The sequence below is a fragment of the Leishmania martiniquensis genome, chromosome 22 (genome assembly GCF_017916325.1).
Source record: "Leishmania martiniquensis isolate LSCM1 chromosome 22, whole genome shotgun sequence".
Lineage (NCBI taxonomy): Eukaryota > Euglenozoa > Kinetoplastea > Trypanosomatida > Trypanosomatidae > Leishmania > Leishmania martiniquensis.
In genome coordinates, this window is record NC_090157.1 from 388,357 (window position 1) to 406,160 (window position 17,804).

Here is a 17,804-nt window from a genome sequence, read left to right on the forward strand (position 1 = left end):
ATCGTGTGTGCGCGTGCGTGTAGCTGTCTGCTATGCTGCATTTTGGAGCGCGCGGTGCCGTACGAGCAGCTGAGTGGTGACTGACGCCCTCCAATGGCACCTCTGCCATTGTCGACACCGCAGTGTTGAGGCGGCAAAGCGGGAAGAGGGGAATGGGCTGCGCGACTCGTGCTCATTACAGGCTCGTTGACTTTCTTCGCCTTCCCCCCCCCTCTGATGCGCGCGCACACACGCATGTGCAGGTGCGTATTTGTGTCTCTCTCTCTCTCTGTGCGAGTGTGTGCTGTTGAATCGTCCACGATACGCTGGGGATGAAGGCAATTTGGCTCGGGTTGTCACTGTGGAAACACGGTGACGCTTTGGAGAGGTTGTTTATGTTAGGCAGGGCATTCCTCTTGCTCTTCCTGACTGCATCGGTGTGTGTGCGTGTGTGAGGATGCGTCGCTTTCACCTTTGATGGCGTTCTGTACGTTCCTCCCTGCCCCCACTCCCCGTACTTCCCCTGAACGAAGAAAAAAACTGCGCACATCCCCTGAACACGCCCCGTTCGCGGCTAAGCAGTGAAGCCTGTGGGCGTGAGGGCAGCCGTGGATGGCCTCAGGTGGCCGAACATCGAATGTGGGACACTTTGGCAGCCCTCTTGTTCGGGCGAGTAGGCGGTGGAGGGGGGAGGACAACACTGTCCAAGCAAGAGAGGAAAGGTGGGTGGGTGGTGGTGCTGCTGCTGCTGAATTGATCGCTCGCAGCAGCGGAGTCAGGTCAAGCTCGGCATTTATCTCCTGGAGGAGAATTGGCCAGCCAAACGGTGAACGCGCGGGGCTGTGCCTCCGCTATTTCTCTACGGGTGCGTATTCGCCTCTTCACATTCCCCCAGCCCTTCACCCCCCCCTCTCTCTCTTTGCGGACTTTGCAGAGTGTGCCGCAGACATACGAGCGAATCGGTACAGCCGCACCGCAACACAAACGTGCCGCTGCGCGTTCCGCGTGCGCGTATGTGCGTGGGTCAAAATATACCTTCTCGCCTATGGAGGCCTTCGCTGGCCACACACACACACACACACCCGCACACATTCCCCGAAATAGGGGTAAGACAGCGGTGCGTTCAAAGCTGTGAGGAACCAGCCACGCCGTCCCCCTCCCCTTTCCCCCCTTTCTCACGCGTGGGCGTCGTGAAAGGAGAAGGGCGAGACAGCAGGAAACAGAGGCGGCGGGAGCCGCCTCGCCAGCACACCCACGCTCCACCGCCGTACTCCACCGTCGGTGCTTTGCACAAGACAAGAAGAGCAGCGTACGAAGCGAGACGCTATAAGCGAAAGAGCCACCCCGTTGCCGCAGGGTGGTGCCCGGCTGGCTCGCCCATCATGAGCGCTTCCCGAAAACGGTACAGGCCGCTGGACTCCGCGGAGGAACGCACAGTTACCGCCAATGAGAGCTTGCAGCTGCTGCCACTGGAGGATGAGCAGTCGTACTGCTTCAGCTGGCCGGAGGCGCCCCTAACGCAGTGGCTGCAGGGAGATGTTCCCTACGCTTCTCTCTACCAGCTCTATGGAAATACTGCTAGTAGCGTCGGCGGAGGTGGTGTCTCTTCTCACACGATGCGCAGCCAAAGTAGCGGTCTTGGCGGCGCTTGCGTCGCTGCCTCGGCACTTTATTTACCCCAGGGCAAGAGCCTAAGCGCAACACTCGCATCCAGCGGAAGACGAGACGCACTCGGCTTGAGCTCACCAACGGGCACGGCAAGCCTAACGGCGCCCCAGCATCCGTGGAATATTGAGATACCGCCGGTATTTCTTCTTCTGGATGATTTCGGGCCAGCGCCAGCAAGGCACGCGCCGGGGTCGAAGGGGAGCGGGGGTGAGGAGAGTGAAAGCCGCGAGCCGTGTGGCGGCGACGACGACGTGCGAAGCCTTCGGTGGCGCGTGCGAGGCACCGTAGCGGGCGTGCGGCACGACTCCATAGACCCCTCTTCAGCCTTTGAGCCGTGGGCATTTGGCGCCAAGAAGAGGGCATCACCCTCGACGGAGCCGTCGCCGTCGATTGTCGTCCAATCGGATACAGCTGCGCATGCTGTTCCCCACCCCCTCGCCCCTCCAAGACCGCAGAGCGCCACAGAGGACTCTATATTTTCGCTTTCAGCGACTCAGCTGGCCGACGTGGTGGCAGCAGGTGTGCCAATGCTGTACGCGTCCGCCGCTAGAGCGGACGAATCGGGTCCATTGCAGGGCATCGAGGGCTCACACATCTCCATTGTCACCTCAGCCGAGGGCTCGCCAAGCGGCGAGGCCGGTGCCGTTTCCAAGTCTAAAAATGGCGCAAGCAGCCGACACGATCGGCAGGCGGGCTACGAGCTCACTGAGGAGGCGCGGCGCGAGATCGAGCACGAGGTGGTGGGTCTCGAATGGCGCACCTGGTCCCAGTCGCAGCGCACGGCGGCGGCGCTGCAGCGTATTCTCTCCCTCGAAGCGGCGGTGCCCTTTGAGAGGAGCGGCGCCGCCCAGCGTGATGCGTGGCGTGGCGCTGTTTACCGCTTGTGGCTGCAGTGGCGCCAACATCGACGACCGCCGCTGCCAGAGAGTGCAGCGGTTGGCGACTTAGCTGCATCCAGCACGCCAGCGGCTGGCACTAGCCTTGCCTTTAGCAGCACCACACTGGTGCCGTCAGCCACGAGCCTGCAGGATCTCGAGGCATCGGCGTCGACTCCGCCCGCAAGTGCAGCGCTGGCTCTCTCGAAGGGCGTCCTTGCGCGGCCACATCATCAGCCTCGCCTTCCCTGGGGTGCGCCTCTCCTCGCCGGGGCGTACCTCTACGGTACGAGTAACGACTACTTCATCAGCCTTCCCCCATCGTCCACGAGTACGGTTGGACAGGTAGGCAAAGGTGGCGGTAGCAGCGGCAGCAACTACGGCGACTTGACGATGAACAGTGCCGCGACAACGTCGTTGTGGCCCGCTGTGTCGCGCCGGCGCGGCACCTACAGTTTTTTGCGTTGGAAGGTGGAGCTCTATGAGGCACAGCTGTCTCGGACAGCTGTCGCAGCTGAAGATCGTGAGGATAGCGACGAGGTCAAAGACGAGACGGTGATGAGAAATAAGGGCAGGGGCATCGACGATCGAGACCGGAGCGGCAGCGGCGCCTCTAGAAAGGTGTCCCGGTTTTCGAAAGGCCCTTTCGGGGGGGCGCTGCCGGACGCTCTTGCGCCGCCGCGACGCTCCGGTCGCGTCGGCGATAGTGACCGTGATGCACCCGCAACTGCAAGCAGCCGTTCTACAGAGCGTAAGGGAGCGTCAGCTCCCGTAGGGTTCTCCTCCGGCCACGCCGCTATCAACGGCCTCATGAGCGTCTCGCACATGAAGGCGCTGCTGCATACGACGGTGCTGACGCAGCCGCTAACGGAGCTAGAGATGGATGATGAGCCCACAACGGTGATGGAAAGACTGGCGTGCTCAGACCTACGGCGCGAGACGGATGCGTGGCGTGTGTGGCTATCAAGGGTCTGAGAAGCCCGCCGAGCTTCGATTTATGAGGGGCACAGAGAACCGGTCCTGGAACGCGTCGGCGTGAGTGGGGAGAAGGGGAAGGAGGCGGCGGCATTGGTGGCTCTTGTATGGCTCTTCGCTTTTTTTTCGCGTTCGGGGCGTCATGTAGGACGGGGCATCCGCCAACAGGCGCCCGCGAGAAGTTTACGAGCGCACAGCACGCACGTCGCCCTCGACTGCGCGAGTGGAGACAAGGCAACGCGAAAAAACAGCAATACGCGTGTGCGCGTCGCGACACCGCAGCAGGAGGCCCACAGTCCCGCCTCCAAAGGCGTGGAGGAAGCGAAACGCGAAGGTGTACGCTTCCGCTCCCCCTCCCCTCTCCACGGACGGACGGGCACACGTCTGAGCGTGAACGATGGCAGCATTCGCCCCCCTCCTCCTCCTCCTGCCCTTCAGCTGCCCTCTGCCCACTGGTTTACCCTCCCATCTTTGGCCATCTTCCTTTCTCTCTCTCTTTCGAGTGTATCCCTGTGCAAGTCGTGATTCAGCCCGTCTCCACGCATCTACGGCCCCCTCCCCTTATCCACCTCTTCTGCACGCACTCGCACCCTGCTCCTAGTCGGCAACGCCTCATCGGCGCCGTCAAGACACACTCCGGTTCGGTGGCAGTCAACGAACGAGCAGGTCAACACTTCCGCCACGTGCACGAGAGCCAAAGGCACGCAGGGGGAGGACTCCAACCAGCCCAGCCACACGCCGTGACGCAGTCGCAGAGAAGGTGAAGAGAACGGGAGAAACGTTTCCGAAAAAGGTATCGAGCCATGTCGTCCGCGAACAAGGCGTCTGGGGGAAAGTGGGTGAGTCCCCGCGTGCTTCAGTACAAGCAGCAACAGGGCCCCACCACGGGCCCAGCCTCCGGCAACGGGGGCGCTGGCAGCAAGATCATGGAAGACAAGGCAATTGCTGCAGCCCGCATCAAGGAGAGCCAGAGCAGCCCAGCACCGGAGGAGGTGGTCGAGTCAAAATTTTTCGAGGTGCAGGAGGCGACGGATGCACTGAGCAACCTCGCCCACAACGCGGAGTCGTCGACCTACGAGCTGCGTGGGAAGCCGGTGGTGAAGGCGCACCAGAGTCCGGAGGACTTCCACAAGATTATCATGGAACAGGTGCAGAAGCAGGTGAAGTAGAGAGGGAAGTAGGGGGGAGAGGAAAAAGCGGCACGCTTGAGTCTGGCGAAGGGGGTATGCGCGTGCGTGTGGGAGGGGGGTAGAGGGGGGGAGGTGTCGACCGCACGTTGGCACATTTCTGTTCTTTATGTTTGTTTGTTTGCTCTCCATCTCGGCGGGCCGCTGGCTGCACGCCACCCACCCGACCACATGCAGAGATGCCCTCGTGGGGCGCAACACAGGTCCGCATGCAGAAGCGCGTGTCACACCTACACGCATAGAGCACGCACATATGTATATATATAAGTGTGTGTGTATGAACATGACAGGCGCTCACGCATTGTAGACAGATGCCGGGCGTTGCTGCAGAGGGTCGCCGTCGACCCGATTCTTTAATCTTTTTTTTTCGAAGTATGACACACACACACACACGCGCAAGCACGCCCGTCACCATCCCCTTTGCCTGTGTGTTGGTGTGTGCATCTTTTTTGATGTTTCTCGCGCTCACCGGCGCGGGCCGAAGCGCCCTTCTCTAAGGTCACGGCGGAGAGGCAGAAAAGGGAAGCCGATGCAAGGCGAGCTGGGAGGGAGAGAAGCGAGGGAAGTATGTGGAGGGGAGAGAAGAGGAGAGAAATGCACGCGCCAGGGGCTCGATCCTCATCGAAGCCCGTTCTAATTGGATGCTTGACCCCCTTTCCCACCATCCCTGCGTGTGCTAGTGCATCACTCCCGGCATTCGGCCACCACCGGCTCTGTTCTCCTGCTTCCGCGGACGAAGCGAGGGTAGCGGAAGGGAGGCCCGAGCGATAATGGCCCCCGAGAGTTGGCACAGCTTATCAGGGCCTTGCCATGCATGCTTGTAAGTTGTCTATACGGCACCAGCGCCACGCCATTCCACCATTGCCCACCCACCCACCCCCCCGCGTCCGCTTTCATCCCTCTTCTCTTGGACACGGACATGCTCACTCCTCCCGATAATGCGATGTGTCTCCAACAGCTGCGACAGGAATAGCGTGGCGTTCTTCCTCGCTCGCTCTATCGCAAGCAGACACCATAGATACATCAACAGGCAGGCGCGCATGGCGGCAACGGTGCGTGCCTTTCGCTCTTACCCACTCCAATACAGAAATCGGTAGCGCAGCGAAGGGTCTCTCGTTCAATTGTCGGCCTCACTGCCCTTTCAGGAGGGCGGCGTGGGAAGTGGGGGTGCACCGCTTCTCCTCTTTTCTTTGACGCCCCTCTAACAACACCTTCTCAAGAGACGAAAGCCAAGCGGATGCTGCGTGCGGTTGGTGGTCTCGCGGCGGTGGCAACCGTCGGCGCAGTAGCCTACACCACGTACCAGCGAGAGAACGAGAGACTGGTGCAGGACCAAATGAAGCTGCTAATGGCGAAAGAGGCGGAGGAGGCGAAGAGAAGAGGGAGGACACTGTAGATCACTAGTCTGCCGCCGCCTCTCTCCCCCTACCCCACTGCTCGTCGCCGCACGCTGTACTTGTCACTTTTCTTTCGCCATTAGGAATGCGGTAAAGCACTGGAGGAGAAGAAAGCCGTTCGTTCACCAAACACGCGACAAGACCGATCGCACGTGAATTGGCGAGAGGAGAGAGAGAGGCCGCGCTCCCACCCCTCCCTCCTCCCCCATAACGGACACACACACACACACACGCACCTCACTACGACTCTCTGTCTATCTTCATCCCTTCACGGCATGTCGTGCAGCCTCTTGCTGCCGTAGTTATGATGTGTGCGCGGAGGCTGGCGAGAGGGGCACATCTACAGTAACTTTGGCAGCAGCACGAGTAGCGGGCATCCCGCCTCTCCTGCAACTCCGCCACATTTGCGCACGCGGATCTTTCTCTATGTACACCCCTTCCCTTTCCTTTTCTTTTGCCCCACGCCTTTCCCTCTTACACGCTCGTGTAGTATAGCGGAGAAGCATACGAGAAGCTGAAAAGGGCGCAGCTGTCAACGAGGAGAACATCACGCACGCATTCGAGAGAGAGAGAGAGAGCAAGTGTGTTCGTGTGGGACTTGGTTAGCGGCAGGCGTATACGGCAGTACGGTCCCGTGCACAGGCGTCCGTGCGCGCGCCTGTATGTTGAGTCCATTGACGCGACTCTCTTGGTTTTCTCAGCACGCTTCTCGCTCGCTCGCTCGCTCTCTCTGTGCCCACTACGCGCCCCATGAGTAAAAGCTTTCATAGTAAGCACCAGGCAGTCGTCTCTTATTCCACGGCCGCACTGATAGACACACTTGCGCGACTTCGCACTCGCACGGTCGCGGCTTCCTCTTCCCCTCCCCTCGCCTCGCCTGTTTCCAGCAACTTTCCCTCTTTCACTGCGTCCGCAGAGCAGCTCCCCAAGCAGCAGCCGCACGCGTGAGCGGAGATGAGCAGCAACGGTGACGAATTTGCCGGGGACCCGCAGCCTCTCACCGGTGAGAGCGTCCATGAGGGACAGGAGGTGCCAGCGGCAGCGGCAACGCCGCCTGCCCACGCTGAGATGGACGATTTAGAAGATGACTGGAGGGTAGGACATGAAGTCGCTCCTCAGCGGGCCTCTCAGCACGAGGACAGCGTGGCACACTGCACTCAGCTGCACACGACTGAAGAGGAGCTTGCCGTTGACGTCGCGCACGACGTTCGAGTGCGGCCGGCTTCCTCCTCCTTCCGCCTCTACAGCGGCGTGGGCGACAGCCGCGAAGACGCAACTGAGTACGAGGAGATGCCAGCTTGGGAAGGCGAACACGGCGGCGCCGCCAGCGCCGGCAGCGGCTTCCCTTCAAGGGCCGTGGATGTCGCGGAGCATCGCTGCTCCGTGATTACCGCCGCGGCAGCCCGCCAGCCAACTCAGGGGACACAGGCAGACGCAGAAGTGGACGTAGACGTGGCAGAGGAGCATGGTGAGCGTCAAGATGATAGCCATGGTGATGCTAGTGGTGGAGGTGCTGCTGCTGGTTCAAGCGAAGGCGAGACAGCTAGCGCTAATGCTTCCACTGACCCTTACGCAGCCAAGCGGCAGCCAGTGGCGCCGCCGCGCTGCAGCCTTCCCCCTCAAGCCCCGCATGGAAAGGTCACGGTTACTGTCACGGTGCTTCCCATGGGGGCCGTCACCCGACTTGAAGTGCCTGTGCAGAACCCCAACATCTACCGCCCAACGAATCCAAAGACTCCCACAACAGCTGCCTCGGAGGCCAACGGCAGCGTCGCGCCGCACTGGGTACTTGTCGCACAGGACCTCTTCGAAAGCATCGCCAATCACCTCATCGTCCATCCGCAATCGTTTCGGATCTTCCACCAGCACCAGCGTGTGCGCTTCACGGAGACGCTCTTAGTGGACTGCGACTTCACGAGTGCCATGGCGGACCGCGGGGCTGCACGCGGTGTGGAGAAGGGCGATGGCGGTCATGCCGAAGGCGCTGTCAACGATCGCGCTGAGCCCATTTGGGTCTCTCTCACCTTTCCTGTAGCCGCCGATGCGCGCGGCGCCGCTTCTCCGGAAGCGACGCCCGCGTGCGACGATCGCAAGGGCGAAGGCGAAGAAGCGCAGGCATCGCTCACGGCCGTGCCGGAGCACCTGTGCCGCCTCACATCCGATGACTATGTGGCGCGTTGTATCCGTGTGCGGCCGCGCAAGCTAGTGGTTTCCCCCCACGTTCTCGTCGAAGGACGTAATCAGGGGTACAGCTACGACGAGGTGATACATCGTGTGCAGGCCCTCCAGGATGCTCAGCAGTTGCCGGCCTCACACGGGGGGCGCGGCGAGGACGGCGCCAATGATGGAGCAGCCGCGGTGCTGCCAAATTTTGCCATTGTCGCCATCCTGCAAGACGGCTTTGTGGCTCCAGGGAAAGCGTTTCTCGGCGGGTACCGGGACAAGCGTCACCCAGAGAACGTGCGGCTGCACGCTTCGACGCAGCTTTATCATCGCGACCTCGAGTACTCCCCCTTCTCTACGGCAAAGGGCTCGTCGGCAAATCGGTGCACTCGCCAGACGCAGACCCTCGGAATCTCGCGCAGCTGCCAGACGCACCGTGAGGCGTGTGTGCAGACGCCGCGCGTTGACCTGATCCTGAGTGACGCGCACGACTTCATCGTTGTCGCGCGGCCGTACTTCACGGCCGCCGAGCTGCATGCGCTGCGTGTGGAGATGGCGATCATAATTCAGAAAATGTACCGTCAGTGGAAGGCGCGTCGCATCCACGCTGAGCTAGAGGTGGCTGAGGCGGCGCGCCAGCACCGCGCCGGGGTGCGCCAGCGGCGGGAGGAGGCACTGCAGATGGCAGTGGAGGACGCCGCGCAGTTGCGCCGCGACGACCCGCGCAGCGCGGCGGACTTCGAGCGCGTAAAGCGGGACATTCTCAAGTGGCGTGCCGACGAGGCGGCATGCATCCAACGCGACCCGTCGCTGTCACCAATCGAAATTAGGGCGGCACTGCTGGCACTCACCGAGACGGAGCTGCAGCTCCTTCAGCAGCTCGACCAGCGCCGTCGCGAGGTGAGCAAGACGCAGCAGGAAAAGCGGTTTGTGCAGACGCTGAAGCGCATGGCTGCCCCCAAACAGTGGGGCACCGTCCATGTGTGTACCCCCGAAACGCAGCGTGCTGCCGAGCTGCGCGACTTGTACGAGCGACTCTGCCTCACCTCCAGCGGCTCTGTAGCAACGGCGAAAGGCTCCACATCTGCGCAGAGCTCGCCACAAGGCACTTTTGCCTCTTCACTATCGCCGCCGTTGGTGGATTCAAAGAACGCTCTGCACAGCCCGAACGGCACCTCTGATTCGTTATGGGGGACGAAGGCCGCGGCCGGTCCTGTGCCTTCTGCGACGGCGGCGGTGAGCGGCGCCGTTGCGGACTTGCCGTCGGCGGCGGCTGCCCGCCTCGACATCCTTTTGCGCGTGAAGTGGACGGTGCGGGAATTCAGCGCCGGCTCGCCGCTCACGCAGGAGCTGTGCGAGCTGATCGACCGTGAGGCCGACCTTTTGCACCGTGGCCGCAAGGAGGCGTCTCTGACAAGTCTTCGGAAGCGGATTCAATCGCTGTTTGCGCAGTTCATCGAGGATCCGCAGCACAACCCGATAGCGAAGGAGTTTGCCCAGACCGCGCGTGACCGCACCCGCGTCAAGGCGGCGGAGCTGGCCAAAGAGAAGGCCTGTCATGGGCCGAAGGTGGCATCCGTCTCGTGTACTAGCCCTGCACGACAGCAGTAGCCCAGCCATCACCGCATATGCAGCTCATGGCGTCTCGGTGCGGGGCGGAGGCGCGCCCTCCTTCAACTCCCCACGCGACACTGTCGCTTCTCAGCTTCGCGCTGTCGAGGACGTACCTACAGAAGGCAGGGAAGGAGAGGCGGGTAGTGGGGCTCCAACGCCTCTTTCACATGCGCGCGTCTCTCTCTCTCGCCCTCCCTCCCTCTGAGTGTACGGCACGCCGGCCTCCGCTGCACGTGCTGCTCTTCTTTCGCCGTCGAGAGTCTCTCATGTATCATAGTGCTGTAGCGCGGGCGAGGAAAGAAGCTGACGCCGCGGCTCGAGAGAGGAACAGTACAAGCGGGTCTGTCTGCGTGCGTGGGTAGGTGTGTGCGTGTGCGCGCGTGTGTGTACATATATGTGCGCTGTCATGGCTGTTGTTCGCAGCGCTCTGCTCCTCCCCTTGTCGAAACGTTGGGGGGAGGGGGGAGGGGAAGGTTTGACGAGGATCCGCATCGTCGCCGTTGGTGTTGGTGGTGGTGGTGGTGATTGCCGTCGCCACAACGCACTGCCTCTCCTTTACCGCTCCTTTACCCCTTTGCGTGCTGCGCCCTTTTCGGGCGGTATGTAGTGAAGATGTAAACAAAGTCAACCAGCCAGTCCCCTTCCCGAATATATATCGTGACTCCCCTCCTCCTCCTCCCTATTGGGCGGGGCGCGTCGGCACCGGTGTGCTGTCCTTTACCTCTGCCTTCTAACCTACATCGATTGGGGAAACTGTGGTGAAGCGGAAGCCGCAATGATGCGGGCAACCGCGACACCACATCCGCCTCCTCCCCGTAGCACCACCATTACCACCCTCATGGCGGACTCACACCAATGACGGCAGGGCGTCTGATAATTGCTGCCTCGTTGTGGCCGTCGGTGTCGAAGAAGTCCATTGGCCTGGGTGTGATGGTGTGTCAGGCGGGCCCGCCTCTCCCCCTCTCTCGCGCGTCGACGAGTACTCTGCTCCCACACGTTAGTTTTCTTCTCTGCTGGGCTTCACATTCTTCCGCCTCACTGCACTCTTCGCTTGTGCCTGTCATCATGGCTCGTACGTCCGCGCGCGTGCCTCTCCCCTCTCCTCCCTCTCTCCCCCCTTCAATCTCACAACCCACGCTGATGGGGCACCACCTTCGCAGTGTGGGCTCGTGCTGCCCTGTGCCAAGCGGTTTGGGGCGCCCGTGACAGACAGGCGCATTCATACAGACAGACAGACAGAGGCGTACGCGCGCATACACCAGAATACGTTCGGGCACGCACTTTGGACCTCCTCGCTGCGCAGATGGACTTGGAAGGACTACACGGGTTGCTGCTGAAGAAGAAACAACGGCCGCCACCGCCGCAGCAGCAGCAGCAACAAGAGGCCTTAGGTGGATCGTCTGCAGCTGCGGCTGTTGGCGCAGACACCTCTGCAAACACCCGCGCGCTCTGCAGCAACGTGACAGCTGCCGACAAGAGTAGCACGGCGACTTCCTCAGGGCATGCGACGGCAAGCAGCAGCGGCAGCCCTGATAGCGGGTCCAGCGGCACCACCTGTGACCCATATACAGCTGCTCTGCAGCGTGTGCAATCCTTGCGGCAGCAACCTGAGCATCAAGGGGAGCTTGGCGGGACTGTGGCAGGCCAGAAGCGCAGCCGAGAAGATATGGAGCAGGCATCCAAGCTAAACGGGGCTCCGCGCACCCCCACCGGCTCTTCTGGTGAAGAGAGTGACGGGCCGCAAGGAAGCTCGGGTACGTTGGCCAGCGCGCCATCGGGCGCCTCGCTCAGCGCGCCCACAGCTCCGCGCATGAAGAGCGACGAAGACGTGTTGGCGCAGAGGGAGTTGGGCGTCGCGGCATTGCAGGCCTGCCTCAGACAGTTAGAACACTACTGGGCCGCGGAATGTGTTTTGAGCACCAACACACCATCGGCTGACTGTTCCGCCAAGGCGAGTACGCCAGCATCAACCGTCTCGCAGCCGCAGCAGCAGTCGTCACCTGTTGGTGATCTCCCCACACTGAGTGTCCCGCTGGCCACGCCGCTGTCATGCCCTATTCCGCGCGCGCTGCGTGCGTACCTCTCGGCTCGCTTTGCGGCACCGAACGCGAACGCCGCGCGTGCGACGGGGCTGCCGGAGATGGCGGTACTGAACCGTGAGTTTGAGTTGCTTGCGCAGCTGAAGGCGGAGGTGGAGGCAACACCGCAGCAGGAGGTGGTAGAAAGCGCGTTTACCGCCGATGGCAAAAGTTGCGCATTGCCGGAGGAGCAGCTGCAACTCGCTGAACTCTTGCGTGCGCTATGGTACCTGGTCGCGCTGCGCTGGCAGCAGAGCCTTGATCCGCATCAGCGCGATGGCCGGTGTTGTGCTGCGTCAACTGCCCCGCCGCGGGAAGGGCTCCTTGCAGCGGCGCAGCAAGGATGGTCATCTGTCGTCTACCTTGCCCTCCAAAACGCTCTACCTGCTGACGTGCGACTTGTGCAGGGCCGTGCCGTCGCCGACGAAGTGGACAAGTGGCGAGCGCTGGCCCGCACCCGACAGGACGCGCTGGAGCTACTTGCGTACGTTTGCAGTGACTACGAAACCTCCGCTGCGGCGTCACGTTCATCTGCCGCCGCGGCGTCATTCGTCATCCCGGCCGAGCTTCGCAAGAGTCTGCACACCATGGTTGTGCGCCATCTGCAGCAGGAGCATAACTTCATGGCGGTGCGGCAGGACTACGTCGACATCACGATGGGGACAGCGAACTGGAAGCTGGGCCTATTCTCTGGCGGAGAGGTGCACATGCGCCGGTCGATGGAGCGGGTGGAGCGCAACCGAATAGCGCATCTGCTGAACAACGAGCACGCCACGCACCTGCTGCAGGCGGTGCGAGAGCTGACGATATTTGCAGAGCAGCAGTGGGCAGCGGAGCGCTCTTTGCGATTCTTCTCTCTGTTCGCCTCACGGACGTGCGACCCCACTCTCCGCAGCCGCGCCGCCATGAAGTGACGCAGCGCACGGAAGGTTGCAATGATCACCGTTGCCGAAGGGGCGGCGATCCAGCCTGTGCGTCCGAGGCGATTCTTTCATATATATATATATATTCAGTGGTGGTGGTGGCGGATACAATGCATGCGAACGATTGTTGGTGCGGACCAGTGAAGGCGATAGCGACAAGCCACATCGAAAGCAAGGGCCTTTTTATCACGCAAATGGGACGTGTGCGCGCAGGCACGCATGGAAAAAAAAGGATAATACGCTCCCGCTCTTCGGGCGCCCACATGCGGGCAGACGAAGAGGCACGCCTTCGACGTGGACGATAAGGGCCGTCTGAGCGAGTCGGAGGCTTGCCATCTGCTGCACACAATTATGGTGGATCCGGCGGTGCAGATCAGTTACGCAGCAGCGGAGGCTTCAGCAGTCGGCTGTGAAGGGGACGGCCTAGCGGCTTTGCCTTCCGCGGCATGCGACTCGGGAGCATTGGAGTCCACCACCACAGCAGAGGCACCGCCGTTAGCCTTGTATTCTCCTCCCCCCCCCAGACAGCTAAGTCGAAGGCGGCGGCGGCGGCGGCGGCAACCCACGTCGCCTCCGCTTCCCGTGCATCCACAGCACACCGCGCAGGCTCCTCGCGGCGCAGTGAGAAGGAGAGTCTCGCCTTCAGTATTTCATCAGCGCTACTGCAGCCCTTGCTTTTCGGTCCTCTGCCGCTGCACGTCGGCGCCGCTCCTGGGCCGACGCCTGATGATCGCAACACAGATCTTGCCACTTCTCTCGTGTCTACTGAGACAGCCCAGGATTCGGCTGCGGCTGTAGGCTCCGCAGTGAGGCGTGCCTCCACTGCGGTGGCACCCTCGATGCACCAGGTCGCACGCTGCAGTCTTCTCTCTCCAAAGTGTGGACTTACCACCCATCCGGTGCTCCAGCTACTGAAGACGAGGAAAGCAGCGCCCTCCAGCTCACATGCGTCACCCCGGCGGTCGCCAACACTGCCGCTGCGACCTCGCCACGCTTTTCTGAGCTGCAGCTGATGGCACGAGAAAACTCGCTCTTACGTATGGTCTTGTGCCCCACCTTTGTGTACCGTCTAGACTACCTGCGCTGGGAGTTGCGCGCCATCGAGTTCGGCTTCTGTGACCCGGCCAACACCGGCACCGCTTCACTGGATGACTGTCGCCGCCTCCTCTACGGGGACAGGCGAAGCACCGTGGCGAAGGGGGATCCTCCGCAGTATCAGCGGGCTGGAAAGGCTATTGTGACGTGGGAATTTTATCAGAAAGATATTCGATCTCGTGAGGGAGTCCGACGAGGTGATGGCGGCCCTGCAGCTCACCTTGGACGCGATGCCGCCCGTACCCGAGGAGACGCTGCGAGGCGTGGCCATTCCTGACGGAGCGCAGGAGGCGGCCACGCAAGCGATTCCAACAGCGGTGAGGCAGAGCGTCCTGCGCCATGCGTATGCGGCTGCCAAGGGTGGCACCACTGCCGGCGAGAGGAGCAGTAGCGGCCTCGCAGGATGGCGGTGGCGATGCCGCCGATCGCGTCCCTTTCATTCCAGCGGCCGCTATGCCGGAAAACGCGGGGGAGAGTGAGCGCGTCAGCGAGGCGCGAGCAGCTGCCCGTCCTATGCAGATGTCGCTGGTGCGACCGACGGCACTCACGTGGAATCAGTTCAGCCGTGTGCTTGCCACCATCGGCGTGGTGAAGCAGCTGAGTGAAGCAGAGAGGTCGCTCTTTCGTGAGGTGGTGGGTGAAGACGGCTCTGAGTCGCTGTCACCTGCCGAGTTTGCGCGCTGAAGGAACTCTCTTTTTGCCGATGAGCTGCCCCGCTTCGATGAGCAGAAGCGCAACGCCGTTCAGCAGTTCTGCTACTGCATGCAGCAGCTCGAGTAAGAGGGGAGCAGTGGTGAGGGAGCCCTCAGTGCGTCACACACACTCTCCCTCTTCCCCTCTCTCGCTGAAGACGGAGCTGCTGAATTCGCATCACGTCAAGGTGTTGCCGCGCCTTCGGACTAGAAGCCGCACAGGCAAAGAGGGCGTGGAGACCATTGCGCCTGTGTGAGTTTGTACGTTGTGTGTGTGTGTCTTCAGCTGAGAGGAGCGACAGCAACTCTTTTTTTTTCTGGGTGGAGGGGGGGAAGAAGTGGAAGCCGAGGGCATCATCTCGTTGCCCGACAGGAAGACGCCCCCACTCTTTTCAGAGCAAGGGCGCCGCTCTTGGCAGTGAAACGGACTCGTGTGAGACACAGGTGAGAACTTGGGGAGAGAGGGCGGGGGGGAGAAGATGCAGTGGCGAACCTCAAAGAAGTGGGGTGACCCCTACCGGTCCTGCTGTTTCCTCATCCCTTCTCCCAAGGAAGATGGAAGGGCTGAAGGTGGCTCTTACTCGAGTGAGGAGGCGCTTAGAGGTGCGACGGTTGCTCACCGCCCGCCCTTCCCCGCCCTCGGCTCTCTCTCTCTGCGTATGCGCGTGGGATGCGTGAAGACGCGGAGCCGCTGCTACTCCTGTGAGCGCCACCCCGAAGTCGTGACCGAGTCAAAGAAAAAGAAAGTACCCCCCCCCTACGAGCGCACGCATGATCACACGAACTTACGTCCTACGGGAGCGATGCGGCTCTCCTCCGAGAGATGCTCACCGAAACGGCTGAGGAACAGACGAACTCGAGGGAGAATGAGTGCAATAGGGCTGGGCCTGCTGCTAAACTGTGGGGGGGTGCCGGGGCGCCCCCTGCAACGAGGGTGTGCCGCGTTTACGCGAACAGGTGCGCCACGAGTGCCATGAAAGCAGAGGACGTTGACTCCTGCCCGCTCCCATAAACCTTCGCTTTCTCTGCCCTCCCTCCCGGCTACTCTCCCTATGGGCTCTTTTGAATACCACGAGGGTCTCTCGAGCCTAGGCCTCCCTCAACTCTGCTCGCACGTCGGCGGCACACGCGCACACACCAGGTCGCTGGAAACTGCAGCGATAGAGACTGCGGAAGGGAGAAAAAATGTCAACTGCCGGCAACGGAAGCCATGCCGTGGCGGCGCCCTCACCTCCCTCTCCGTCATCGAACCTTGTGCCGGGGAGCTTCAGCCACTATGTGGCACTGTACATCTCAGACCCGGTACACTTAGCCGTGCAGTCGGTCTCGACGATCTATCTGTACGCTCTTCTCTTGACAGCTCCCCTTTTAATTGGGCTGCTGCGGGCCGTGCGGCCGCTCTTCGAGATCTGGATCACGCGCAGCAGCGTGCGCCTCGGTTGCGCTGCGGGAGGGCTCTCGTATATCCGCCGAAACATTATCGTCCAGCTACCGCCCTTCTTTGTAGACGTGCTTAATTATAACGTCCTGCTGCAGAACGCCGTCCTCGTGTACGTCTGTGGTACGCTGTGGCGCCAGAAGCCGCTGCCGTCGCGCCTCTTCTTCGGAGCGGACCAAACGGTTGCACTAATCGACCCCTATCGCGCTTGGAGAGCTCGCGCAAAGTCGAGGTCGCCGCTCTGCGTAGACGTCTGCTCGATGTACGGAAGATCACTCGAACACCCCTTGACCGAAAGGCAACTCAATCGGCTTCGATTCGTAAAGATGCCGAAACAGAGGTGGGTGCCTGTCATGTCAGACGACATCGAGATCTACTTCGACGAGAAGCCGCTGCCCATGAAGAATTACAGCCGCACCTGGCTACGCCGCACCCTCTCCCTGCGGTGCCCCGCCAAAATCGGGGCCGCAATCAAGCTGGACGCATTCGTGCAGCGCGCGCTGGAGGTGTTCGCAGAGGGCGCGCCGGGCAAAGAGGAGGACGACGGGGTGCGCTGGTTCTTCACATACGGCGGCGAGTCTGGCGACAAGATACTCTTCAGCCAGTACGTGCTGCGCAGCAACAAGGACTTCGGCACGCTCTTCTTCCCGCAGCGCGACGCAACGCTGGCGCTGGTCGACCAATTTATGCAGCGGCGCGGGCGGTTCGCTGTGGAGGGGTTTCCGCAGAGGCTGGGGTTCCTTGTGTACGGCCCTCCAGGGACGGGGCGGCACACGTTCGTGAAGGCGCTCGCAGCGTACACGGGGCGGCACATTGTGTCCGTGCCGCTGTCGAGGCTGCGGACCAACCAGCAGCTGTACGACATCTTCTTTGTGCGCGAGTTCCAGTCGGAGGAGAGGGGCAGCACGCAGAAGCTGCGCATGGAAGACGTGATCTTCCTGTTCGACGACGTGGACGCTGCAGACCCCGTGGTGTGCGCGCGTGCTGCGCGCCGCGTGGTGCAGCGGCGTGCTGCTGCTCAGCTGACGGCGCGCGCGGGGCGGCGCGAGGCGCCGCTGGCGAACTGTGTGGTCGAGATGGACACGTCGTCGCCGCAGCCGGTAGTGCGTGTGGAGGACAGCGCACTTCCGCTTGCGCTGCTGCTGGACATGATGAGTGGCGGCGCTGGATCGGGAGCCGCTGGTGGTGCGTCGGGGGGCAGCGGTGCGCCGACGGAGTGCGGGCGGCGGCGGGGGGTGAGGAAGCGAGCGGCGGCGGCTTCGGACGCCGGTGCGGAGGTTGCCCGTGGGAACCTGCGCGGGCTGAACGACACGCTGTTCGGGGAGAGCAAGGACAGGCTGGACCTCGCGGGGCTGCTGAACGTGCTGGACGGCGTGGTGGACATGCCCGGGCGGATAGTTGTGATGATCACGGAGCACCCGGAGTGGCTGGACCCGGCGCTGATCCGGCCGGGCCGTTTCAGTGTGCGGCTGCGGCTGGACTATATGGAGATGGAGGCGCTCGTGCAGATGCTGGGGCTGTACTACGGCGATGTGGCGCCCGCGGCGCGCGGCTGCGATGCTGGTGCCGGTGCTGATGCCGGCGCCGGTGCCGCGGGCAGTGACGGTGGCGTGGAGACGGTGCACGCGGTGCGCCGGGAGTTGAGCGCGGCGCAGGTAGCGCGGGTGCACGGCGCGGTTGCTGCGCTGGAGGCGGAGGCAGCTGCTGCTGCTGCGCGCGA

The 17,804-nt window shown here is 62.1% G+C and overlaps 5 protein-coding genes across 5 annotated transcripts; all 5 read left to right on the forward strand.

The window, feature by feature from the left end:
• Positions 1 to 1,361: 1,361 nt before the first annotated feature.
• LSCM1_02930 (uncharacterized protein) lies at positions 1,362 to 3,497 on the forward strand (the record flags this gene model as incomplete). The annotated part of the gene is made up of 1 exon (XM_067320490.1): positions 1,362 to 3,497. One exon carries the CDS (start codon positions 1,362 to 1,364, stop codon positions 3,495 to 3,497), a length of 2,136 nt encoding a protein of 711 aa, XP_067178802.1.
• An 803-nt stretch (positions 3,498 to 4,300) lies between these two features.
• LSCM1_02931 (uncharacterized protein) lies at positions 4,301 to 4,666 on the forward strand (the record flags this gene model as incomplete). Its single annotated transcript, XM_067320491.1, has 1 exon — positions 4,301 to 4,666. One exon carries the CDS (start codon positions 4,301 to 4,303, stop codon positions 4,664 to 4,666), a length of 366 nt encoding a protein of 121 aa, XP_067178803.1.
• A 2,369-nt stretch (positions 4,667 to 7,035) lies between these two features.
• On the forward strand, positions 7,036 to 9,855 carry LSCM1_02932 (uncharacterized protein; the record flags this gene model as incomplete). The annotated part of the gene is made up of 1 exon (XM_067320492.1): positions 7,036 to 9,855. The coding sequence occupies one exon, from the start codon at positions 7,036 to 7,038 to the stop codon at positions 9,853 to 9,855; it is 2,820 nt and encodes a 939-aa protein (XP_067178804.1).
• Positions 9,856 to 11,161: 1,306 nt separating this feature from the next.
• On the forward strand, positions 11,162 to 12,850 carry LSCM1_02933 (uncharacterized protein; the record flags this gene model as incomplete). The annotated part of the gene is made up of 1 exon (XM_067320493.1): positions 11,162 to 12,850. One exon carries the CDS (start codon positions 11,162 to 11,164, stop codon positions 12,848 to 12,850), a length of 1,689 nt encoding a protein of 562 aa, XP_067178805.1.
• A 1,048-nt stretch (positions 12,851 to 13,898) lies between these two features.
• On the forward strand, positions 13,899 to 14,231 carry LSCM1_02934 (uncharacterized protein; the record flags this gene model as incomplete). Its single annotated transcript, XM_067320494.1, has 1 exon — positions 13,899 to 14,231. One exon carries the CDS (start codon positions 13,899 to 13,901, stop codon positions 14,229 to 14,231), a length of 333 nt encoding a protein of 110 aa, XP_067178806.1.
• Positions 14,232 to 17,804: the final 3,573 nt, after the last annotated feature.